This window comes from Oryzias melastigma, linkage group LG3 (genome assembly GCF_002922805.2).
Source record: "Oryzias melastigma strain HK-1 linkage group LG3, ASM292280v2, whole genome shotgun sequence".
Taxonomy (NCBI): domain Eukaryota; kingdom Metazoa; phylum Chordata; class Actinopteri; order Beloniformes; family Adrianichthyidae; genus Oryzias; species Oryzias melastigma.
In genome coordinates this window covers 19,635,476-19,662,760 of record NC_050514.1, presented here as the reverse complement: position 1 = coordinate 19,662,760, position 27,285 = coordinate 19,635,476, and the positions used below count along the sequence as shown (strand labels likewise).

Here is a 27,285-nt window from a genome sequence, read left to right as displayed (position 1 = left end):
TTATAAATTACGCCTTTTAAGTCAGTGTTTGTTTCTTAAGAACCTTTTATCCCGAAATCTTGGTTCAATGGTTTTCTTCTACATATAAAGACTTGTTGTTCTCCGTGTGTTTTTCTTTTATACATAGGGATTGGAAAACTTTGTCTGTGATTTGCAATTTGATTTACAGAAGTTAAATCTGTTTACTTATAGAATGGTACAGTAGGATTAGGAAAATTGTTTTTAACACTCTAAAATTTGCAGTGTTCCTTCTTTATTGTTACTTTGTTCTGTATTCTCAGTAAAATGTCATTAAGTAATAAAATGCAGTAAACTGTATAATCATTAAAAACTATATAGCTTGCAGTAACTTTTCAGTTTATTTGCTATGAAGAATGTGGCCTTACTTGAGCGAGTAAACACTTTCCGGTAGTGATTTATTTATTTATTTTTAATTGAATTTGAGCAAACACTTCGGTAACTTCCTGAAAGAAAATCTCCATTTTGGGAAAATGTATTTAGAATTTATTCATGTTGTCACAAACTCGGAGAGGAGAGTTTATCCAAGGCATGTTAATGAAGACTGAAATTCAGTTCCTTATACTACATTTTTGTTTCATGTTCCAGCAGCTTTGCATGTGGCATAAACATTAAAAATTCACTCACTAACCTTTTTATTTAGATTCCTTCCTGAATGGCAGTAGTGGCAGTTTGTGTCATGCAAAGCCTCATGACGCTGCACTCGTCAGAGCTGCTCTTCTCCTATCAAGTCTACAGATTACCTCTGTGCTGTCCATGTGAACCTACCTTGCAGAATAGCATTAGCTGGAGTTGTCATTTCTCGTCATAGACGTGCACGTCTCCCGTTAACCATGTGATAATACTGTGCGATTATTTATTCATATCCTACTGTGAGGAAAATCAGGTCTCCCTTATTATATTCTGCTTGACGTTCCTGAGCGTTTAAATGGTCGAGCTGCTTTATCTAGGCTGGCGTGTTTTCAGGTTGACGGCGCTGTTTGTCAAGCTGTGGCAGCCTGCAGTATTGTGAGTGTGGAGGGCCTGGCCAGCAGCTGTATTGAGCAGTGTTGGTGACAGTTTGTCTGTGGCAACAGCACCTGGCCCTGTTTAGAGAGTGATTAGGAGAGTCCCAAGCAGCTCCTTGTTCTGTTTACACAAGGAGCTTGGAGTTAAAGGTGACCCACTTTGCATTTTCTTATCAACAGGCCACATTGATAGCTTAAGCAGCGCAGACTGTAGAGGGACCTTTGCATGGGTTTACATAGTTCCCTAACAGGGAGACAGGGATGGGCCTGACAGGGAGCAGCTCCTCTTTGGCTCGCATTACTGCATTGTCCTTCGATAGTATGAAAATATGGGAGCACACATTGCTCCCTTTGTGTCAGGGCAGGGTTTCTGCATGGTTTTGTGTAGGAAAAGAAGCTGTTGTTGAGAACGTGGGTTTTCTTTAGTGTCTCATCCCATCTGCCATCCCAAGTTCTGTTGTCATCTCTTTCTGACACTTCCTTATTTTTCCAGGTTGATCTGTATACTCTTGCTTGGTTAGATCATTTTCTGGCTATGTTATCAACACTAAGATGCTAAGAAAGGGTTCCTCCTTTCCTATCGATATATTTGTTAACTCTAGAGAACCTAATCTGCTCATCATCAACCTGCTCTGCGTGAACAGAGCACACTCGACTGGCTTGGTGTTTAAACAAAACAGGAGCTTTGGGGAAATGTCAACAAGGGCTGTTCTTTGATTAAAAGTGTAGTACAACTGTACAGATATATCCTGTCTTTGACAAGCCTTTTATCGCTGTTGTAAAAATAGTCAAAGTCAATGAATCAGTTTACAGACTGAAACCCTTGTAACGTGGGCTTGCTCACACTGCATTATTCAAATTGGATATTATAACTTTGGAAATCTCAAATCTTCTTCAATAGTCTTGCTCTAAGATAAGCAGTATAAAAATAGTTGAAGATTTTGGCTTTAATTCCTAATTCTAAGACTTATGGGAACCTTTTATAGGCACACACCTTCCCCTTTCCCTATCATATCTTTATCTATAGATGTTGGTGAGTAAACTTTACAGTGTTTTCCTGAACAGATCATTTCTCTGACGTGGATGAAGCTTGACGTTTTCTTTTCTTCACTGTTTGTTTTATTACAAATCTTATCTGCATTCTGTTGGAAACTATGTGAATTTTGCTTCTGTCTCTTTAACCCGAAAGTGAGGAAGAACTGCTCTGCTCTTTGGTTAGTTTTGTGTCTGTGGTGCTTGTGAGTGTGTTTAGACAACACTGCACATGACTTCAGTGGTAGTGTAATCACTAGCCTTGCCTTTTTTTTTAAAACAAATAAAATTAGTATTCTTGAACCAGACCTCAGATCAAATTGCAGATAGGGACCCTGAGGAAAACATTTCCATTCACAGAAGTTGGTCCTGCTACATTGACCAGACTGAAGCACCTCTTAGATAGCTTTAGATTGTGTTTGTGTAGCCCCTGTTTGCTGCTGCTGCTGTTGTTATACCCCAGAACCCGATAAGCACTGGCCAAGCAAACAACAGAGGCAACACGAGGGCACAGATAAGTGAATCATACCCACACTCATTACATACCATACTTGACTATTGCCATCACCAAGCAGGGCTTCTTTCATTATCATTTTTTGAATGAATCACATAGTGTGTTTGTCTGTCTTGCTTTTATGTTCCCTCCTGTCACACTGCTGCTCTGTAACCCATCACTGTGCAAATTCCTGCTCTTTAACAAAAGCCTTTTCTTCTCTTATCGAATAATCATTTCTTTCTTTTGCTTTTATTCGTTTTTTTTTCTCTCTCTCTGCAACCTGTCTGCTTGGCTCTTGCATGTCCTCTGTTTCTTTTCCATCTCTGAGGTATCTGCAACATCAGCTGACCGTCATATTATGTGCGTCTGTTTATCAGCAGGCCCTGCTTGTATATGAGAACAAGGTCAGACATGTGCCTGAAGGGGTGAAGCAAGCTTTGCGGCCAAGTGTTAAGATCATCTCATGGACAGAGCTAAAACCCACGTCAGTGGAAGGCATAGTCGCTTTGAGTACTCATAGAGGTCGTCTTTACCAGCATAATTATGTGTTTTCCTTTCTTTCGTTCAGACACTTGATTTTTCTTTGTTTAATTCTGTTTCATATTTGCTCTGTGAGTTTCCTTTCAGCTTTGACTCACATGGCATGATGCACAGTGTCAGTAAACTGGGAAAAACTCATCAGTTGTATTGTAAAAGAAAATGTTTATGTACAGGTTATGATTGCAAATTACAATATTGTAACATTCCATAGATCATTTAGGAAATGTGAAACCTGACAAAGCTTTTACAAGTTATCAGATCTATTGGTTTGCACTTCAAATTTCATGATTTACATGCTTTTTCATGGAGTTCAATTGAAGAAAAGGAAATTATTAAAATTATGATTGAGTGTGTATTGGGTTAATTTCTTTAACAAATGTTTCCCCTTCTAGTGCTTCAAACAACACTTGAACAATGTGACAGTTTAAAAAAAAAACTAGAGGAAAATCAAGGAGCAGAGGGGGTTCTCTTTGTATTTACTTTACTTCCCAGCTTTCTTTCATTAAAATGTAAGCATACCTTAAGCTCATACGTCACGTTTGTCTATTCATATGAAAATGTGTCATTAGCATGAAGCAAAATCAACTATATTACAAAAGTTTCTTTATATTTAATTTGACCTACAGGAGCATTAGTCAGATTTTTGTACCAACGCAACAATACAGCAGTCATTTAAGTTTAGGCTTAAAACCTTATTTACAATTGGTTGTAAGTTTTGAACTGAGAAATATCTATATCCTTTTTTTTTTTTAAACGGATCTTGAGTGTCTATAGTAACATGTTACAACCAGGTGTGTGGAACAGAAAAATGGGCATGCAGGAAGCAAAATTGATCTGTACTTTTGCCCCAGTCTTTCATTCTGCCTGTGTTGATTATATGGCTCCTGGATAATGAGCTCAAATAAAATGACACATTGCTAATAAAACTGTGGTGAAAATATTTTTCCACGTCGTCAAATATGACGACACACTGTTACATCCTAATGCCAAGTGAAAACTTGCAGAAGTCGAGAATGCTTGTGTAGTCGTATAATAAAAATTCTTGTAGAAGCACTATGGCATGCATCTAAGGTGACAATTGCACTTATGTTGAAAGTGTAAAGCAAACCTACTTCATGGTGCATCGATCTGAAATATTGCCATGTTTTTCTGTACCATTAGTGTCATGCTGGAGCCACTATTTTATCACCATAACCCTTTGGTATTTACTTTGATTTTTATTATAGTTTCAGACAGTCAATCATTCATTGAAGCAGCTTGTTGCCTTAGGCAATGGGAGCTTTAATGGATTATTTGATTTTTCTCATTTATGCTGCTTATAATGGACTTGGCTTGGCCAACAGGCCCACAGTTTGGAAAAAAATGGTGAGGGGAAGCATTCACCTCCTTGTGCTGTTGTGTAGCATCAAAACCACCAGATGACCTATAGTTGCGGGGACACAGGCATATTTCAGTTCTCCATCTAGCCCTTCTTTAATATGTTCATATATGCTAATATGAGAATATATTACTCGATCTAAACATATATTTTAGTGCTTTGTGAGGTAATGTAGGTTATTTGTTTATCATTTCCCTATGTATTCTCTGTACTTGCTTTATTGTGTTTAGGGCCATGGGAGAGCTGGAGCCTTTCACAGCTCCCATTAGTATTAGAAGTGCCAAAGGTTCTGGGGAGGCTGTTACAGGGTCATACAGAGTGCAATGTCACATTTACCCTCAGTATCCATTTAGAATCGCTAATACAGTAGATCACTTTCTAAACGTCATCCTTCACATCACCTTTCAAAAATTGTTTATATATTTTTCTTTTCAACCATTTTTACTTAAAAAGCATAACTATTCATGGAAATTAAACAAATTAGAAACTGTCTTTTTGTCAGTATTTAGTGAAGTATTTGGCCTTTGGCACAAAGACTTGTCGGCTGCTTACCCAGAAAAGAAAACAGCATCTCTCATCTGATCGTACAGCATCCACACTCTAGGATGTGCACAGGCTTTCCAAGCAGGAACAGACACCAATTACACTAATTACAAGATTATATTAGGGTAACTGAACTGCACCCTATGATGGAAAGTCAAGTGAGTGCTGAGTGCAGGTTTGTGTGTGTGTGAGCTGGTACAGTCTGAGAGTAGGGGTTCGTGCAGAGCTTTCGCTGGGTCAGTTTTAAAACAAAGATGCTGCTCGTCTTGTGGTGAAGATTGTGGGGAGAGATAAAACTGAGTTGGAGCGTGAGCCACCGAAATACGTTACATGAACAAAAAGTCAGTCGGAGAACTGCAGTGCACAAGATACTATCTAACCAGGCCTGTTTGACACGTGGGTTGTTTGCTTTGTTGATGTGTATTGTGTGTGTCTTTTACACCGTTTATGTGGCATAACGTGTACTCAAGAGCATCACAGGTGCAGGTTCTGGGGCAGGTCTTCCTTTGTTGAGTCCACATGTTGAAAATCTCTCGCACCTGTTCTATCTTCCTCCCTCTTTGGAGAACCTTTTCCACCTCTCTTTGTCTCCATATCGGGGGTGAGGTTGATTTAAAGAGGACCTCTGCAGGACATGGTGATGGTAGGAGAGATAATGATGAATCAGAGCTGATCTGCTTCCTGCTTTCTCTGCGGAACAGCTGGGCCCTGGCTGAAATTTGGCCTCTCACCAGGGGAGAGGCAGCGATCAGTCCCTCTCAGAAGAAAGCTATAGAGGGCACAGCCATGGAGGCAGAAGGTTGACTCCAGAGCGTGGACCACAAAGGGCAAGGAACACAGACAGCCGGCGTTTTATGTGTGTTTGTGTGGTTTAATGCCCGTCTCTTCATGTGTGTGTTCATTCTTTCTAAGCAGTGTTGTGAGGCGTAACCAGACAGTTCTGTTATACACCCACACTGGTGTCTCGGAGTACAACCACACACTCCAACGATGACATGAATGCACACACGCAACCACAACCCTAGCAAGCTGTGCAACAGCTGATATGTAATTAACTGAAAGAGGAAATTACACTGTTGAGGTGGGTGATTTAGGAAGGAGAGAAGAAGTCACATCAGCTTTGTGTGTGCATGCATGTGTTTTTATTTGCTATTTAAATGCTAGTGGATATGCCTATCCAATGAATTATTGAAATGGAGAGTTGGGGAAGTCTGGACGGTCTTTACAAAAATGTTGTGCATTTGTTGAAAGATGCCGTCATGCAGGTCAAGATGAGAGTAAGAGAAGTAGGAGGTGAGGGATGAATAATGCGTGTGCGCACGAATGCACTCCCACATGCACAAGTGTAGCATTTGAAGCTACTCAGGCCAGAAGACGGGTCTTCTTTTTGCACAGACGACTGTGTGCTTATGCTCAATCAGGACTGAGAAGGAACCGGAATGTGGAGTTTACTGCAAAACTACAGAAACTCTCCTACTTCTTCTTGGTTGATCAGCATCTCAAAACACTGACACCATCACCGGTTTGGTGTGCCTATACTACTTTTCTTCCAGCTTCTACAGAGACATTTTATGAATGTCTTTGATAATAGAGTTTTGTCTTTGGTATAAAGAGTGAAGAAACTCAATTGTGTTCTTGCCTGTTAAAAAAGTGCAGTTATTCGTCTGTTGAATAAGGTTAATGTCGGCTGACATCTCATTTCAAAAGTCAAACAAACCTAGAACTTCCAGAGCAAGTTTATCCTGCTGAGCCCCTCTAATATCTGTGTTTGTAATCTGATGTTTGTTCAAGAGTGAAATGATAACGAGGGTATGTATACATGGTTAATAATCAACTTTTGGTATTGGTGTCTGTGAGTATTTAAATCTACTTTTCCCACTGGTGTTTTCAACTCTTTGTATCCGATGGCCTGTTCTCAAATAATATGATGGTGCAAAATGTTCTTCCGGAGGCGTTTAACCTCCACGATTGGATCAGCTGCTTTACAGTGACCTTCTTTGATGTGACATTATTGTTATGGATTCACATGCAAAACAGATATCTAAAACTATTCTGAGCACATATTGCTTTTATATTTGAAGCCGCATGAAAAATGAAATTTTCAGCAATTCTGTGATAATGTTCAGAAAACGACTTAAAAAACAACAAAAGAAAAAAGAAACCAATTTAATTTGTCAGCAACTTCTGTAATTTAGTTGATAAATACTAGGAATTTGTTGCATTATCTGAATCAGTTCTAATCTTACTTTATTGATGTTTTGGAAAAAAAATGTTTAATTTCCTTTCTTTTTGTCCTGATTTTTCTTGTGTTCTCTTTTTTGTATTTTGTCAATTCTTTGTTAAACTGTTGGTCGTTTTTAATTTTAATCATAATGAATTTAAAATGCCCAAATCTAATTTCTTTATCGAAGAAGGGAAAAGTTCCCAAACAACATAATGATTTTGAAGGTTTTTAAGATGGCTCTTTTACCAGAAGGAAAACATTTTTTTTGGAGCAGATATGTTACTTTATTAGTCAATAGAGCTGCAATTACACCATAAAAGAGACAAAATAATGCTGTTTTAAAATAAAGCTTTTACAGGGATGTATGAGAGGAGTAAAGCAACAAAATTTTGTTCTGAAGATAATGAGTTTATTGCAGACATTTATATTGTTCGATGAGGGCAAACAGTCACCTGCTTCCAACTAAAAGGACAGCTGTATGTTGTTTGCTGCAGTGTTCCTTTCTGAGCCTCTTGGTAGGACTTATCTTTTGTTGGCTTGTAGAGACGCATTAGATGTAATGAAGACAGCTGCCGTTCATACTGTGCTGGACCTGGTCAAGCCACAGTGACTGGATCAGGTAGATGGGTCAGGAGCACTGCACTGCTAGTTTTAACAAGCTGATAGGCAAATCCTTTCCTGGTTAAAGATTAACCACTCGACACAGCTGGCTCTGCGTTATCTCTCCAGTGGCCAGGGCATACAGGAGCCAAGAGGATTTACTCTGCGTGTGCGTGTGTGTATGTGTGTGTGTGCGTGCGCATGCTTGATCTGCATTCCAGCTAGCAAAAGGGTGGAACTGTGTGTTTGTGTGTGGCAGTTGGTGTGTTTGTTTGACTATGAGAGTTAGCAATCAGCTTTTCTCCCAGCTGGGTGTTAAAACTATGTGTTTACTGTATGCCATTGAGCAGTCAATCTGTTCTCAGTCTCTGTGTGTGTGTGTACAACCACTTGCTAATGTTTGTGTATGGGTGGGTTGTATTTACATCGTATATGTTATATACAACATTTTTTTTTCAGGGTTTATTTTTTAATTTGTTTTCCTTTGGGGTGTAACAACGTTTAAAGTATCAATTGCACCAGGAAATTTGTTGTGTAAAATCTGCAAGGGTAAATATTAGGAAAAAGGTCTGCTCACATTACAATATTATTAATAATAATACATTTTGTAATGTATCTCTTAACATCTCCATTAAGTAGCCTATTTTTTTGAATATATCAGGCCTCAGCTTTTATAAAGTTAGCAAATGTACATTTATAACTATTTATATTTTTCAGCCTTTGTTGGGACATATGCCATTCCATGAAGAACTTTCAGATTAACTGTAATACAATGCCACCTGCTGGATGTTTTGAAAACCGAAATGACACTGAGCAAGAAACAAAGTGAGGTTAAGATGTGAAGGCAGGCTCACTTATCTGGAAATTTACAAAACATTACTCACAAGCTGTTTAGACAACCTTATAGGGTTCATTCTTACTCAAAGTACTATCGTTGAATATCTTGTCGTGACGTCCAGCTGCTTTTTCAAACCGATGTTGCTCTCAACAACAGTTTCCAAATTTTCTTTTTTTTTTTTTACAGTTTACAGTCTTTAGTACCTTTTATGAAGTAAATATGTCCATTTTTTATAAAAAAAAAAAGCCAAAATTTTCTTGTTTTATTTATTTATTTGCTTGACACAAGTTCTTGAAGATCTTACAGGACTGGGTTTAGAGAGACAAAAGTCTAAAAATCTAGACTTGAACCAACCAAATCTTTAAGCTAAGGTTGAAAGGGTTCTTCACTAGTTGTAGCTTTGCCCTTCCACTGACTACAAGAAAACACACACTTGATCAAGCAAAGATAAGTGGAAAACTGTCGGTAAACTGCTGTGGCCTACTGCCCGCCTTGCTATGATTCGGTCTTCTGGTGTGACCATGTAATGCAAGCTTCTTCAGACACATGACGTCAGCACAGGTCTCAGAAACCGGTTGGGTTGTTTTTATCCTGTTACACAGGAATGAAACGGAAGAGAGAAACTGGCTCCAACGAGTGTGACAGTGCCACTTATTTTCAAAGGAGACAGCTCATGGCCCCAGGAACACACCAGAGCCCTTTCTGGAGGTGGCCTGTTGCACAATACTGGCCCCATGTGGTTTCAATCTGAAAATTGCTCCTCTCCCTGTCAACGCTTTCACTCATATGCTGCTTTACCGTTCTGAGGAAAGTATCAAGTGACAGAAGGAGGAAATGACTAAAGAAACAACTCATTCACACCCCTTTAGTGACAGCAGGATTGACAGAGGGGGAAGTCAAACCCACGCAGTTTTACCGTTTTCCTGAGCCCTACAGCCTCAACCACAGTCACACGTCATTCCCTCCACCCAGATAACAGTGCCATGCAACTGTAAGAACTGTGTCTTTGTGAGTTGCTTTACCGTTTGTGGAGCTTCCTCTTTTGAGTTCAGGCTACTTTTAAGAAAGATTAACTTTAAAAACCCACTGCAATGAAAATTGTGTCTTTGGTATTTGTTATATGTTCTTGTTGCATTTGTAAACATACATGTGAAATTCAGCTATATTACATTATATTAAGCTACATTATATCAATATTATAGAAAACTATATTGGTATTTTATTAAATTAAGCTTAAAATTCCATTTCTGAGTTTTTCTTTATCCAAATTGCTGTGAATGAGGATCAAAATGCTGTTGGAAAAAGCTTATAGCAGTGACATAGGTGCTACACTTGGGGGGCAACAAGCTCCCTGCTCCCCTCCATTCCAGTGAATCCACTTGCAGACGAACTGATCCATGCATGTCTACGTTTTTGTACAACTGGAAAGCTCAGATAATGCTGACGTGGGGTTGTGTGGGGCTGTAAGCTAGCAAGAGTGTGTAAACAGAAGGGTGTCTGGAAGCAGGGGCAGGGTTACTCTGTGCCAACAGTCTCATCCAAAACCTAGAGGCAAATTTCTAATGGGTTCCTGCTGTTCTGCAGAAACTATGTCTTTGAAAATGACAATTTTTGGGGGGAGGGGCTAAAAACAGCATAATCATGATTAAAAGACTACTGGGAACACTTTTACAATAGATCAACAGATGATTGGAGTGGGATTTAAATGTATCAGGATAGTTAATTCATTTCAGCATGAATGAGTGTTGGGTAGTCAACCAACGATTATGGTTTTAATTAAAAAAATAAGGTCTAACACTCGAGGCTTTTTTTCCAAAGCCATTGAGGTTTACACAAGTCAAGACACGTTTATCTTTTCTCTTAACTATCTTTATCTTAAGACTGCCTACCTGCCCTCACACACACACACATGCATGTGCTTTAAACACCCTGCTGTACGCTCCTCAGCAATAGGGTCAGATGTGCTGACCGAATGAGCACCCTGCCCTGTTCTTCCTCCTTCTCTCTCATCCCCTCCCCCTCCTCTCGTTTGCCTTGGCAGGGCATGCATGCCTGTGTCTGTTATCTACAAATGGCTAAGGAATTATAGGTTGAGAGGGGAGGAGGAGTGAGGGAAAGTGTGAGGAGGGAGGGAAAGCGAGGATGAGGTCATGTGACAACACAGCAGCTGCTAGCCCAAGAATTTCTGTTTTCTCACTCAGAGGGAGAGCTCAAGCGAAGAGGGGCGCGATAGGCAGCATGTGTGGTGTTGCTTTGTTAGATAAGCTCTAAACGCTCTTTGTGAGCCGCGGTACGAGAGGAAGGAAGGCAGGCTGGGAGACCGAGAGCGGATGGGTAAGAGGAGATAGACAACGTGCAGGAAGATGGTATGTGTCCTGTCGGTAGCTGCCGGTGTGTGCTGGGATGGGCTTAACGTGAAGATCCAGCCGTGGGGGATCCAGGCGTTTCCACTTCTTTGTGCAGTAAGGACCATTTCAGTTTGTGTCAGTGATTCACAGCTACTGGTGGGGCTTTAAATGTGTGTATTTGTCATGTATATTTCTTTATTTTCAGTTGTGTAACTTGAATATGTCCCAAACATTAAAATATCTGTTTAATAGTTTAGCTTCTTCAGAAGTGAATATAGTGATAAAGTTTGTTGTTTTCTGTTTCACTGCTTGGCTGCCACTCTTTCAGAGGTCCCGTGTCTGCTGTTTAGACAGACATCACTGTTGATTCCATTATTAATTGTTTGCTGGGTTCATTCAGAGTGCACTGGGTAACTGGGAGGTTACAGGCTGGACAGCTCGAGAGGTGTTGGGAATGCTATTCACCCTTTCATGCCTGACCTGCCACTGTGTGTGTCCACTCAAACAGACACTCAACAGCTTTGCTTTCCTGTCAGGAGGGAACTTGATCTTTTTATAGCTCTCTCAGTCTCTGTGGTAAACCCAGATATAACTCCTACTTATCTAATTGTGGTGTTGATATACTTGTAGTGAGCAAGTCTCGTTGGGAGTTTTTTTCTTCTTTGTCGTAGGTGTTGAATTGTACTTTTAATGTAGAACTAAAAGCCATATAGAAAAATCCCCAACAATGTTGGTGTTTTGCTGTCAATAATTCTAGCTCCCAGAAGCTGAGTGAGTCTGAAATAACACTTGTCCTCCAAGCCACCCCTGTTGTGTGTGTGTTCTGCTTGAGCATGCAGCGTTATCGGACTCCACGCCGGCATTTAGAGATTCCACTGACAGAGGGGCTGTTGGCATGGTTCGCTTTACAACACACACACAAACGAAAGGGACAGCAGTTCCAGCCCTCTGTACCCCTTGACCCACCACAAAGCTTGGAACAGCCAACAGTTCAGACTTGATTAAACCAACAAAGTAAACAAAAGTGATGATTGTCTTAGTTGGCATTTTCTGAAATATAATTTTTAGCATTCTGTACTGGAAAATGCCAAAATAAACTTTTTATTTTTGAGCATACTCCTTAGAGTTGTTGCATAAACTCTTGTCTGGCAAAAATGCTTGCTACTAAAGTTCTTCAAGCAACGGAAGGGCGACCTGCCCCCCTAACCTCTCACCTTTGACCCTAAGCTATACAACTACCAATCTATACCATTCCTCCCAGCTGTCACAAACAGATAGCCAACATCCCAGTGTGCCCTTTGTGTTAGGAAACACAGCCAGATACCATGTGCCTTTTGGCTGTTGTTTTTACTGTTTGTCATATTGTGTGTGATAGTTATTGTAGTTGAAGTTTCTTCTGACTCTGATATTAATGGCACTTTTTTTAGTACTTTGTTTCATGTTTTTTTTAACTTAACAGTACTTATTCTTCCCACTTTTTTGTATTTTTAGGCATGAGCCATGAGCCAAAGTCACCATCATTAGGAATGATCTCCACGGCTACACGTACCACGGCAACGGTCAGCCCCCTAACTCCATCCCCTCTGAACGGCTCCATCGTAGCAAATGGAAGCCCAGCCACCCAGTCAGCCCACTCTGGATTTGCTGCAGCTCTACGTAAACTGGCAAAACAGGCCGAAGAACCTCGAGGTAATGCTGGATTTCTTGTTTGACACTTACAGTTTGTAAGCTTCAGCTGCAATTTTATCTCTGGTTTGGTCTAATTAAACATTAAGTGCTTGAAAATAAACTGTTGAACTACATCAGCAGCTAATGCCCATTTTCTGGCCTTTCTGCACTTTTTTGTTCTGCGCATCTGGTAGGTCAAGGCTAATGCTGTGCTGTAGCAATATTCACTAAATCTGGAATTTGACATTAAAAAATCAATTTTACATTTGGTTTTTAAGGTAAATATACCATATGGTCAGGCCTTATTTCCTCTTGAGGACTCAGGGATGTAGGAGCCAGTTTTCTACTGTTGGGTGAAGGTGCGGTCCACACTGGACAGCTTTCCTTCCAGTTAGCCTGTAAAGCATGTTTTTGGACTGAGCCCACCATGCAGTCCTGCAGATAAACCATATGATGTCTTATATTGAATGAATGAATGAATGAATGAAGCTTTATTTGTCATATGATGCATCAACACAGGTCAGCAATGTAATGAAATGCTTGTAAAGGGAATAGGCGTTTGACTCGCCAAACAGAAGTCGGGAGTCGGGAGATACTTATGCATACTATAGTAGTACCTTAAAAAATCTATAATGTATTTCAATATACCATATATCTTCCAATTTTGGCCTGTCTCTCATTGATGCTAGTTCCGTTGGGTCGAACAGGTGCTTGTTACTGTTAGACACTGCTCTCCAATAGTGACTGGGCTCCTTTAAGATCCGCTCATCTTTCACGGGTTGTGCACAGTCTCCTACAGGCACCGGGTGTCTATGGCATTTGTGTTATGAGCCAGTGTAGCAATGGCCAAGAAAGACTCATTCAATTTACCATTTAGGTTTTGTGCAATAGCGTATGCCAAAAAACATTCTGGTGAGGAATCTGCACAACATTTTTGAGGTGGATCCTAAACATATTCAAGAATGCCCAACCAGATGGGTGGTATTGTGGACCCCGCAGTTTAACAGCTGCAGAAAAAGGAGCAATAAGCAAACAATTGCCTGGTAGAGGTGCAAAGGCAGTAAGTGACATCTTTGAAGAACTGGTTTGAACATGGATTATTGAGAAAAGATGGAAAAGTGTGCTGGTCTCCAGGAAAATGATTTGCATGAAAGTCGAGAGGATTTTTGATGGAGAGATTGGTGATGTTTCAAAGAGAACAGAAACGTTAGCAGATAGTGCTAATTATAACATAATACAATGTTCTCATCATTTCAGCAAATCCTGAAATGTTCATCTGGTGTTGTTGAATCCATTTCTTGACCGAATTTCCACGCAGAATTAACCTATTACCCATCACCATTCTGCAATGGAATAAAGGTCCATCTTTAAATGACGCCTGTCTAAAAAATGCTGGGCTGTCTACCAAATTTTTGGAATACACGGCAGGGCTACTATTGGAAGATTTACAGTATTTATTACACAATATATTTCTATATTTCTTTATTTTATGTTTTAGGATGTTTTCCTCCCTGTTTTTCAGTGTTACTTCTATCAATGTTTGTTGGTTGACCTTGACTCACTTTGGTCTGATGTGATTCTTGCCTTTAGTTTTAATGTTTTTATATGCTTTTAGCCCAAAATTGACCCCAGAATGCATCGGCAAAGAGAAAAGTTTATGTTCAGCGCAGATACTGTGAAGTGAATGGCCTTTTGATATTTCCTGGAAGATGTACGGTACTGATCTGCAGTATTAGCGTTTCACAATTTGGTGCTTTGCCTTATGGCAAACCCTCCCCACTTTGGTTTCATTTGGTCAAGGAATATTGATTCTCAAGCAGTGCCACATTTAAAAGCCACTTGCAAGTCTAAGCTGTGCTTCTGTGTTCTCAATTGGTGAACATGATGTTCCTCATATCAATTCTTCTAAATAGGCCATAATTGTTCATAGTCATGATGATTCATTCAAAACACACAGATTGACATCTATTAGAAAATGATTTTTTCTTTGACCCCTAAATATTCTTAACCTTTGTTTCAGGACATTCCTTTTTTTGGAATGTCAGATACATTGAAAGTTCTTTCCACCACGTCTTTCTATTAATATACAATCAAACTAGAATATTTTCAAACTTGCAGTCCTTAAACGCGGTTTTATTAAGGTCAAACTGTCAGATTAGTCATGTGTATCTAACCAGCAATACTTAGTGTTTTTTTTTCCCCACAATATCTGTTTAAGACCTAAAGAGTGATGTCATGCACATTCTTCTTTGTTTGGTAAACCAGTACTGACTGATCTAACGCTACATTTCAACAAACAAATCTGAGTTTATAATAAATGCTACCATAACTCAGTGAACTAAGTGTGGACTATTTTTTTTTTTTTTCAGAAGTTGTTTTTGGCTGTCACCAGTAGTGCATCTTGAAGCACAGGAAGGTGTTTGAATGTTTAGGAATCCATTTTTTTTAAGGTTCTCGAAGGGTCACATTTATTTTAGAATGTGGTGGAAATAAATGTGCTAGAGAATGGAGCCCAGCAGTAGGAAGGTAGCATAACATTCAAAAACACTGACGAAACAATAGGTCCCTAAAAAAAATTCTACAGAATTATTTGCATATCTGTACATTGAGGTGTTACTATATTACTAGCAAATTAGTTGGGAACAATAGGGCACCAGGCAGTGTCATACCATCACCAAAAAAGAAAAAAGCACTTCCTTGGTAAAACATTGAATTGCCATTACTTTGCCACTGGTGTAAAACAAAACAAACAAACAAAAAAAACCTTGGACCAAAAAAAGTAAATATTTCCAGATGTTGCCATATTCCATTTTTGGCCAAAGAGAGTAATGACTATCTTCTGCTCAGATTTCATTGTGAAGTTTAAATCAGTTTTGTTTATTGCAGTTGTTTGGTTTCTTTTACCAAAGAAACTATCGAGTCTTTCATTTACTGCCAGCACTTTTGCCCCCCAGTCAGTGGGCATATGCAGGAACTGAACAAGTATCGACGGTTCAGACCAAACAAGCGAACCTCTGTCCTCTTTACAATAACTACGAGAATTCATTCATTTTTAGTTCATGTGGACATGATCAGCTCAATGATACAGACATGTAGAATGACCATGTTTACTCATTTGTTAAACACATACCTAACTTTTTTTAGACTTATAAAAAGGCAATACCGTATTGCCTGGTGACGACCCGAGCAATATTGCACTAGTTGTTTTATCTGCAGTTGCTGCTTTGACAAAGAGATTTTTAGACTGACCTGTTTAACGTACTGAGTCCATGTCCCTGAATACTTGGATGTGCTTGTAGGTATGCATACCTTAACTCTTCAGTTTCCATGTCGCACCTCCTTGTCAGTAGCCTTCTCATCTCATAAAGCTTTATCCTGTGTCTGCGAGGAATAAATTACGCAGAACGTTCAGTAACTTACAACCTGCCTGTATATTATTTGAACAAAGTTTTGTTTTAATCATTGAAAGACTCAATATGAGGATGTATGTGCTGAGCGTTCAGAATTGTTTTTCTTAAAAAAATATGCCTGTAAGAATAGAGCGCTGAAAAAAACATTGGACCACTTTTTGGCATATTCTTTTTCAAGGAATTCAATTGTTTTCCAAGATTTTTTAAACTCTAAAAAAGTATTTCTCCTGGAAGTTTTTGTCTTAGATATTTGTTGAGTTTTCAATCCTTTTATTCAAGTTGTTTCACTTGATCAAAGGCTTGTTTGCTTTAATAAACCACTTGACACTGACCTCTTAAGAAAAAAATATCACTCTAATATTATAGTTGTAATTGTTTAATTTTTTCTCGACTTTTGTTCTTTTTAAAATTATTTTATTTTGTAAGGGCAAAGTTGTCGAGACTTTTACGTTTTTGCAAATGTCTCCAGCAGTTTGACGGAAAGGTTCCCCAACTATCAAACTGTGTGTGTCAACTTAATTAGTAAAGCATTAATAACACATTATTATTATTATTATTTCTACTCCAAATTCATGATCTGAAGTGTTGAGCAATTGTCTGCAGACAGCGTCTTAAGTGAGTCCAATATTTGTGTGTATGTAAGGTCATTGTGTGACTCTGCCTTGGCTCCATAGAGGCCCAGCTACCCCAGCTGTCTTGTCTCTTGTTTGGCCTTTTAAATCAGATGGTCCCTGGACACCTTGCTCTCTAGCCTACAGCAGTGTGAGACCCAGAACCCTATAGATGATTTATTACCTTCATCGAAGGAGTATTCATGCCAAACATTTCCTCTCCTCCCTTTAGTCCTTTTCTCCTTTATCTCTTCTGACTCTTGAAGCAATATCCCTTTCAAGCTGTGGGAGTTTAACAAGCAACTACCAAAGTACAAAAAAAAGACAAACATATCTGCTTGTTTGCAATACATCAATTATCCTCTCATACGGAAATGTTTTTCCTTTCATCTCAGTTGCTTGTTCCCTTTCTAAGTAACACTCATAACACAGATGTTGCTTTTTTTCTCCATTCAACACCTTGCAGATCTGCCTGATCAAACTGCCTCTCCTTGTTCATTAGAAGCAGAGAAAGGACATTATTTTTTATAGTATTATTTATTGTTATTTTTTGGGCCCTTCTGACTCTTCCTCCTGGTTGGGTTCGGTAGTGGTGTGTTGGTGAGTCAGCCATCAGGCATACAGCAGGAGGCAACTGCCAGTGCAAAGAGCATCAGCTCCAGGGTGGGCAGAGTCATGAGGCCCCTCTAGCTGTAGTCTGACTGCAAGCACCCCTACCCCCATACTCTTTTTTTTTTGCGGCGAAAAGCACACCCAATCCCCACACACATACAAACAGTTGTCTTTGCAACCGTATGAGCCTTGTGATTTCTTTGCATGCTGCAGCCTGCTATCCTTTCATTATCTTTGACTCAACCTCTCCGTCTCCTTCTCAGCCTCAGGTTTCTCCTTCTAGGTGAATAAGACAGCACATATGAGATGACTCATGTCCTTAAGGTCATGAGGAATTAGTTTGTTTTGAGTTCTGGTATTACTGGCCCCGAACTGATTTAAGACCCCGAGCAGGACCACTGTTTATATGCACTCCCACATGCTCGTACACACACGTGCACATGTACATCGTCACTTGTCTGTGGCAAGTATAATGAATAGGTCTGTGTACTGAGTGCTGCGCTGTGGAGGGGAGGTGATGGATAATGAGCATCAGAACAGCATAAAGGACACACTCTGCAGTGCCAACTCTTGTGTAAGAAAACGCACAAACACATCGCTTCAGACTGATCAAACCTGCTGATATCTTCTTAATTAGGAGATCTGGGTTCAATCATTTCAGATGCGTTTCTTTGTCACTGACTTCTAGACACACAAACATGACAAGAGTTGCATGACTGTGCTGAAACCAAGCGTAACTACTACCTGGAAGGATAAACAAGCAGGGAGAATAAAGATATTTGGAGCAGATGAATCAAGCTTAACTGGCTGACTAAAAGAAGCATGGGAAGTAATTAGTAGAACTGCTAAAACCAGGGGTGTTGGTCAGATTGTGTGTTTGAAAGTACGTGTGTGGCCGGAGGCTTCCCTTGTTTCTGGGAGCCCAGAGCATGCTGGGACAGCAGGCCAGTGTGTCTGCGACCCCTCCATCTGGAACCTGCCTGGAGCTTACATAGTCTTGCTGCGCTTGGCGTTTGTGTGTGTGTGTGTGTGTGTGTCTGCATGTGTGTGTTTCTCACAGGCAAAACCCTCAAGGCAGTAACTGTCCCTGAAACACTCACAAGCAAGCTCATTGGTGTTTCCTCTGTCTTTCTGTGCACCACAGTCGTACACACCTCTCATGGCTCTCATCAGTCGCAGCAATTATGTACAGTTTGTACAGTTAGCAGGAGCAGTGCTGCTCCTCTTATTCCATCCGCCATCTTGTGCCTTCTTTTTTTTCTCCTCTGGCACTGCAACACAAACTGTGTGCCTCCTTCCCCTCCCCCAATTCAGTGATGCAGATTACAGGCTTTGTGTTGTGTTGTCAGTGCATGGCCAAGACTGTAGTAGCAGGTGTGTGCAGTGTTTATCTGTGCTGGTGTGTTGGTGTATTAGAGTGCACGTGTTGAGGCTTGTGCTGATGGGGTGGCATATGGATGCAGGGCTGGCTGGGCACTGCTATGCACACCAGGTGTGAAATGGACTGTTTAATTAAGTGCTGATGTTTTTGTAATGCATGCTGGGAGGGAGAAGGGTGGAGGAGGACGTGCGGGGTGGGGTGTGTTGGCAGTGAGGAGATGAGCAGCCTCTGCATGGCAGGGCGAGCCGTGTGTTTGACGTTTCGACATCAGTGATGGCGGTGGCGAGGAATTAGGAGGGGCCACTTGACAACACAAATATATTTATTGTGTGGTTGTCTTTTTACTGGAGGTGGGGGGTGGGAAAGTGTGTGTGAAAGAAAGGCCCTGCAGATGACTTGTGACCAGTGACTGGATTTTTCATTGGATCAGTAGCTAAAGTAAAAGGTGTTTCCTGTGCAAAGACCTTTAGCCTGAGCTTTTGGCCGCAGATTGCTTGGCTTGTGGATTTTGTGTGTGCGTGTGTGTGGCTTAGCTTGAGTGATCAAGCGTGGAGGTAGTCTGGAGACTGGGGCTGCTAATAAAGGAGGCGATGGAGAGAGGAACTTCCCATTCATCACATCTAGCTTCAGACTGAGACACAATTGTTCCTTTTTTTCTTTTTGCCTTTTCATGGCACTTTATTCTCTCCTTGTCTGAACCTCGTGCTTTTCCCAAAACACATACAAATGCACACCAATTCACCAGTGGTAATCGGTGCTGCTAAATAAGTGAAGGTCAAAAGTTGACGAGTTCAGGTTCTGCTCAGGAGAATGCTTGAAAAATAAAGCAGTCCATGTACTATCAAAATTTTCATTGGAGTGAGTCTTTAAATGAAAAAAATAAACAAAAAATTAAATTAATTAATACAGAGTTAAAAACTTTAATTCATCTTCTTGTCCGTTTTTTCCCTTTCGGGGTCCCGGGGGTCCCATCTACTGATGGGCGAAGGCAGGGTTTTACCCTGGACAGGTCGCCAGTCTGTCGCTGATAAATTGCCCAATGGGGCTAAACTCCCCGTCGTGGAATCCAACGCCGGTCTTCTGCGTGACAGGCGGAGATACTGTCCACTATACCAACGAGGACAGAGTAAAAAAACAAATAACTATTATTATTTTTAAACTTTTTTGATGGTCTTTGCATTTAAAGATTTGGTTTGACGAGTACTAGGTGTTGCTATAGAGGTGTGCAGGATCAGAAAACAACAGATAAAGCAGTTTGTGTTTTTGTGTGGGTGTGGGTCTGTGTGTGTGTGTGTATACAATGTATTTGCCCACAGTGGAAGGATGCTCAGAGGTGTACACAGATTCTCCATGCTGGTAGAAGGGGAGGAAGCTGTTGGTAGATGGCTTTTGTCTGTTTTATTTCTTCCCTACCCTCGCCCGCTTCTCTTCCTGCTGTCTTAATTATTTAGTCTGCCCTGCCTCTTTTCTGGTGTGCTCTGTCTGTACATGGAAGAGGAGGAGATGTCTGTAGGGGGTGGGAGTGGGGGGGGGTAGTAGCAGTACAGGGCTGTTGCTTAGCAGTTGAACATCACTATGATCTTTCCCTACCTCCTCCTCCTCCTTCCTGCTTTATTTGTTCCCCCTCCTTGCGTTCGCATGATGTTGTGTGTGTGTGTGATGTGTGTGTCGTGAGTGAATAGGCTGTGACACTAGAGCTGTATTAAGTGTACCTCTATTCCCCAGGCTGAGTGGGCTGCTATTGATTGGCCTAGTCTTGCAGGGGAGAGTAATGGCTCTCTGAGGTGAGGGGGGAGGATTAGGCCACTAATTGCCATTGTGCAGACAAGATATGACTGCTACCACCTCACCCCGCCCCCATCCACCATTCGCCCATCTGCACCCCTTATCGCTGCTCTCCTTTTTTATTCCATCTGTGCTCTCACCTCACACCTCTTTTGCACTATCACTGACAGGTTTTTTTTATTACTAATCACTCCGCTCTGTTTTCCATTTTCACGTCTTACCTCGCATCCACCTTCATCACTTTTCTTTCATATTCTTCTGCCAGGATCTGAGCAAACGTTTTGGAATTTTAAGTTGCCTTCATGCTAATAAATTCTTCAAATAATTTGTTGTGGGTGATGGTTGAAATTTCAAATGTATAATGACTGAAAGAACCTTACCTCAACTCTTTTCATTTTACACTGTCTGTTAGGTTAGGTTGCCCTGGAAACCACCTCCAACAAGAAAAAAATTGAGTAGATAACACTATTTTCCTTCCTACCTCTGATAGTGGTAATCAGTATTGAAGTAGACCTGAGACAAGCCTGAGATTTCAGATTTTCCTTATCTTGAGTTAAATACTTTAAGCATTTTTTGCACCAATAAATATATTGAATTTACAAATGTATTTGCATGATATTTTATTTTATGTTTTTAGTATTTGATCTAGCTACGTAAGAGCCCCGGAACTACAGATAAATAAAACAAGATGTGTTAAAAGTGAAGCATGTGACCAGACCATGACACTGCCACAGGGTGTCCCTGGTGGGTTTTGATAATGTGGCTCAGCTACAGCAAAACAGAGCAACTCATTGGGAACTAGCTATCCACCACCTGCTGTGCATGCGTATGTGTTGGAGGGGGGTTGAGTGCATGGCTGCAAGCACTCCATATACATATAGTATTACTGCTCACATTCAAGCAGTGTGTTGTTATTAAGTGTGTCTGTGTGTGCCAAGGCTCAGGGCTACTCGTCCTGAACACTGTCTCTCTATAATAAGGGCCTAAGGTCATCCATCTAGTTGTGTTTGAGGCAGCAAAGCAACAAAAAAATGGAAAACTATCCGTTAAAACACCTTTACATTATTTCTAGTTCTACAAAATGCACATGCTTTTATTTGTCTTTATTATTTAAGAAAAAGCAATGTATTCATTTATACTTAATGCACTTTATTTGCACTTGTGTTGATAGTTGTTTTTGTTTTTCTTTTCAGCTGCATCTTCCATCAGTAGTGAGTCATCTCCAGTTTCTTCCCCGGCCACCAATCACAGTTCCCCGGTCAGTACGCCCAAGAGGGGTCCCCTTGGTCCAGGAACTGTCCTGGTTCCCCCAGTGGTCCACAGTGTGCCAAATACCCCGCCTGTAGTCACCATTGCTCCAACAAAGACTAGCAACGGCCTGTGGAGAAACGAGGGGCGCCAGGTAAAATCCTATTTAATACCTCTTTTCTTCTTCTGCTGAAATGTTTCCATTCCCTTGTCCTCGTCTTTGCTCTGTCCTCGTGAGCTCTACAGATGAACCCTGTGTATAGGCTGGTTTATGAGGCATTTATTAATTTTGTTATTGGTCTGCACATACTGATAGTTTTACTTTCATTTCTGATGAAGCTGCCAGATCTAAGAGTGTGTCTTCCACCTGCTCACTAATTGGCTTCATACATTGGCATCTTAATACCAGCTGCCATTGGGACATTACAGTGGCTTTAACAGCTCCTAACATCTGTGCCACTTTAGGCCCCCGCTCAGTCAGCTTTTGGATCAGTCCCTACTGTTCTTCAGTCTCCCGACACCCCCTCTTTGTCCTCATCTTTCTACCTACGAGGCAGTCAAATGCAACAGCCCGATACCTCAGCTAGGTTATGCAGTAAGAAGAGAGAAAGTGGGAGAGCTGCTTGCTTTGATAAGAAGTGGATTATAGATTATGGCCTTGCTTTAAGCTTCCTTATCTGGGCTTGGGGCTAATGGTTGAGGCCAAGTGCATGGCTATGAACAGCACTTGGCAACACAAGGAATCTCGCAGAGACACTGACGGTTCCCTAGAGACAGGCAGAAGGGGGTTCGTAAAGAGTGGGTGAAGAGGTCAGTCTGCCATCAATATTTGGTAGATTTCAGGGCATTGTCCTCTTTTCTGCAAACTCACTCTGCATCTACAGCTTTTACAAAGCAACCTCTCTGCAGTTCAGAGGTCAGCCAGATGTGTGTGGAGCTGGTGAGATTGGCCGAGATTGTTGTTGTCATTCCTTTGACATAGCTGCGTCTCTGTTTCCCTTTTCAGACAGAGCTGCTAATTCTCTTGCATTTTGTATGTGTGTGTGTTTTCTCAGTGTATGTGTGCAGGAGGTGGGGGGTAGCTTAGGTCAAGCTTAAATAGGAGAGGTCAGGTCACTGGGTTTGTCATAGCCCCACTTGCAGCTCAGGGCCACCCTGCCAGAGAATGAGGAGGCTAAGTGCTTTGATAGCAACAAGAGGCAAGGATGAGCAGTTTGTGGGTGGGGGGGAAGAGGACGATGCGTCATTACAGCAGGCGTCATTGCATCTACTCTTTTTGTGCTAAAGTCTTTAAAAAAATCAGTGAAACGGAAGTTGTGGTTATTCTGAAATGCTTATTTTTGCTTAGGTTCAGTTCAAATTCCTGCATTGTTGTACATTTTCACTGAAATCTGGTAAATATTTTTTATACTTTATGAACTTATTGCAGTGTTTCCCTGACTGAGATATGAGAATGTTGTATGAATGTGTAGCTATGAGTACATGTTGAGGTGATAGACTGTGAGGAAGGGAGGCCTTGGTGCGTTGGCATTTTGCTTTAATGACTGCAGGAGTCTGCTCCCGCTGCTGCCTCTAATTGCTCTATAATTGGCAATTTGGATTCATGGCTCCATCTGAGAGGCCTAAATGAGCACTCTACAATGCACTGGGTCTCCCACCCTCACTGAGGGTTACAGTGCCCTGACTTACACAGAGAAAGAGGGTTGTTAATGGACGCGTCTTTGAGCCGGAGTGCTTGCATTTGAAAGGTGTGCTATATGTCAGACTGCTGGTAAATAAGTGTTTCTAGTGAGTCAAAATCCATATGTAGTTGTACCTGCAGGTGAGCGAGCCACCTGTCCAATAATAATGAAGATTACAATTTTTTTTCATACTCTTTCTTGAGCTGTAAACTCAGCACAGTGATGCAGCTCTATAGGAATTTCCTGACATTTCTTTACTTTTTTTAACCTAAGCAATTTCACTTATAGGCTTAAATAATTCCATTGGCTCATTTGTAACAGCAAGACACTTGGTGGAAAATATGTAGCAACAACCTTAAAGTGTTGCAATATTTTTTTGGTTCTTATGAAATTAATTTTCTAGAAAAAAAAAACTGTAGTGCAAATTCAGTAATATAATAATAATGGTTATAATTTAAAATAATGTATAGTAACTGCTTCACAACCATAACCATAAGCTATGCTTTTGAGAACAAACCTTGATTACAATTTTTTCTTGTACTTTTACTCATTGCACTGTTGGATTTTTCAGGTTTCATAATTAGCTCTGAAACAGTGTCCACTTTTTATACATTAATATTTTTCCCTCTAAGCTTCTGTTTAGATTGGAAACATTTCTGCTTTAGTGTTTTGAGTCACATTAGTGGGTTACTCCCTGCTACTCAGAATCATAAATTTGTAACTTTGAGCTTTCTCTTACCAAAGACATTCAAGTTTCACCAGATCCAGATGAAATTCATGACTAATTAAATTGGTGATACCTTCTGATAAACCGGCTGTGTAAATGCCACCTGACTCTGCTTTGTATTTTTGGACAAAGCAATTTTTTTACCTGTCTTGACTTGCTGCAGGGTGATACCAGGAAATACCTGCATTTAAAGAAACAAACTGGAATAAAGCTTAAGAATGTGTTTAATAACCTTTAAGAGGATGATTTTAATAAACCCTCACAGAGTCCATGAAAATTAATCACAATTTGATTGAGTCAGCAAGTGAAACTCTTAAAGTTCAGGCTCTTTTCAGGAAATACACTGAGATGTCACAACTTCTATTGTCAGCAGTTGAACATATCTCACCTCCCACATTTGTTTTTTTTAGTATTTAAATAAAGAAACCCTAAATTCAGCATGGAGACAATTGAATAATCTGTGTTATAACTTGCAGACCTTCTTGCTGTTTAATGTTATAGTCTTCAAGAATTGAAGATTGATTACCAAAAAAATTCAATTACAATAAAAAGGTTTCAAAAAGATTAAAAACAGATTACCTTGTATGTCTAAACATGTTATGATACATACAAAGCAGATGCTTGGAGGAAAAAGACTGAAGGAAGTGAAGTTTTATGATGATTCAAGACCGTTGGTGATTAGAGTTTTGCTCCAGTTGGTTATCGTCGTTGGGAGGATCCACTGTGATCATAAAGCTTCAAAATGAGGAAGTTAGGCAGTGGTGTCCATCAAGATATGTAGTCTGATGGAATAAAGTGTTGCAGTGTTTAGTGAAGCAGAAGGAGCAACCAGTAACATTAGAAGACTGAGAAGTGTGAAGTGGATTTTAAAGCAAGGGTGATGTGAGGAGTCTGAACATTAGATGGGATGTTGGCACATCAGTGTCAGCCCGGGTCAGTGGCTGTGGAGCAGGACGAGGAGGTAATGGCTCAGTAAATGGGATTTGTTTCATCAGATGCAGCAGTGAGGGAGGAGGCAGCGCTGCTGGAAGGTCTCATTCTCTTCCCAGGGAGCCCAGAGGTTAATTTAGTGGGTTGAGAACTCTCTGTCTTCATGGCTTCATCTCAATCTTTCTACCTGGTCTCTATACTCATTGACTTTTGTTCTGCTACTCCCTCCATTGTATTTTTTTCTTGACAAATTTAGCTTCAAGTCCCACTCTGATCATCTTTTGATCTGTTTTAAAAGTGTTCTCACTGGTCTTTTAATTAAGATTATGTGGTTTTATCCAAAATCAAAAAGCCTGAGTTGTTTTCTATAACATAATTTCTGCAGCGCAGCAGGAGTTTATTAGAAATTTGACTTTGAGTTGTTGGCGGGACTGTTGGTGTGGAGTAACCCTGGCCCCACCTCCCGTCATCCCTCTGTTTACACTCTCTTCTGCTAGCTTACAGCCCCTCACACACTCAACCTAACATTACCGGTACAACAAAATTGTGAGCAATATTGGACCTATCCGGCTGTATAGTTTTGAGCTCGGACTAAGACGTATGTGGATCTACAAGTGGCTTCATCAGAATGGAGCGGAGCAGGGAGCTTGTGGCCCACCGTTTATAGCTTCTGTGTCACACCTACAAGCTTTTTCCATTTTTTCTTCTGCTCTTAATTCACAATGATTTGAAATAAAGAAATACCCAGAAAAAATGAAAGTGATAATAACCACAAAAAAACAATTTTGATAAATGTGGGTCTTTAAATGTTGCATCTTTTCCATGAAAATTCTCCTTGAAGACATGTCCCTCCTTAAACATTTTGTACAATCACAAAATGGTAAAATCGTCTTTTCTTCAACTGCAGTTGTAGGCAGAGAAAAACCAAAGCTTTGTAAATATTCTACCCCTCCCAAAGTGAGATGTCTTTTGTAGCTCTGACTGTGTGTGTGTCTGCTGAGTGTTGTGGGACTGGATAAGTGAGACCAGGCTCACTGCCAAAAGAAAAGAAGAGGGAAGAAGCCGAAAGAGAAGAGCGAGAGATGTTGCTTGTTGGACCTTGCGTTTTCTATTGATGTTGTGTAATAATCACAGGCACGTGTTTGCCAAGATCAAACTAATTGCCTCTAGAAGGACTGCTGCTGTTGACAGTTACCGCATCCTCATTGATCATACTGATGTCACCTCGTGTTTACAATTACAGGAAAAGCTGTGGCTAAGAGCTGTCTGCTTCCATTTTCTAAACATTTCCTTAATAAGAAAAACAAGATGTCTGTTTTTACAAAAAAAATGTAATCTAAAAGTGCGCCTGTTAGGAACAGAAGCTACCTTGTTGCGAACGGCCCCTTCTTTCTTCGGTCTCCCTCTCAAAGGGTTGGATCTGAGAGCCATGACAACTGTGCTAGTCATAGGTTCTCACAAACAATGACTAAGACTGCCTCTGCCTTCCTCCAGGCTGACTCAGGACCTCGTGGGGCTAGCAGAGAGCGTCTGGGTGCTGAGGGGTCCATCTCCCAGGAGAAAGGTGGTCCCTCGGTCCCTGCTCACCTCCTGGGAAACCCCTATGCCTTCGGCCTCACCCCTGGTGCCGTCATGCAGGATTCCCGGTTCCAGCCCCTTAAGTAAGTCAGACGTCTTTCCGCTGTACTCTGCGGCTTTGTAAATTTGTCACGTCTTCAAATGAGATTTAATGCCCACTTTGATGCCATGATCAATAATTCATATGGACATCAAGCTTACTGGAATGAGCAACAACGGTACACATTATTCTTGTTGATAAGTGTCAGGAATAATTTGATCTGATTCAGAGTCTTCGTGGAGACCGATGCATCTTTGCAATTTTGACACGGCAACAAATCAAACTCCCAGCACTTATAATGGTTTGTGCCTCGTCTCCTTCTCTCGCTTCAGCCTGCCCAGACAGTTGCCCAATGCAGTGCCTCCTGGTCATGTGCCAGAAGAGTATTTGCGGGGTTTCAGGCCTTATGCCACAACTGAGGATGCCCTCAGGATGCCATCTCTGCCCTTGGGTCTGGACCCTGCAACGGCAGCCGCTGCAGCCGCCTACTACCACCCCAGCTACCTGCCCCACCCTTCCTTCACACCATATAGGTAAGCTGCTTTCTGGTAGACTGTGATCATTTTTTTCAGTCTGGAGATTTAAAAAA

The 27,285-nt window shown here is 40.8% G+C and overlaps 1 protein-coding gene across 1 annotated transcript in view; it reads left to right on the top strand.

The window, feature by feature from the left end:
* The window catches only part of gse1 (Gse1 coiled-coil protein), a 164,612-nt gene that overhangs the window by 125,599 nt on the left and 11,728 nt on the right, over positions 1–27,285 (top strand). The window contains exons 3-6 of the mRNA XM_024295295.2: positions 12,516–12,713; positions 21,685–21,893; positions 26,573–26,739; positions 27,029–27,229. Of these exons, the coding sequence (XP_024151063.1) occupies positions 12,516–12,713; positions 21,685–21,893; positions 26,573–26,739; positions 27,029–27,229 (775 nt within the window). The remainder of the gene's footprint in view (positions 1–12,515; positions 12,714–21,684; positions 21,894–26,572; positions 26,740–27,028; positions 27,230–27,285) is intronic.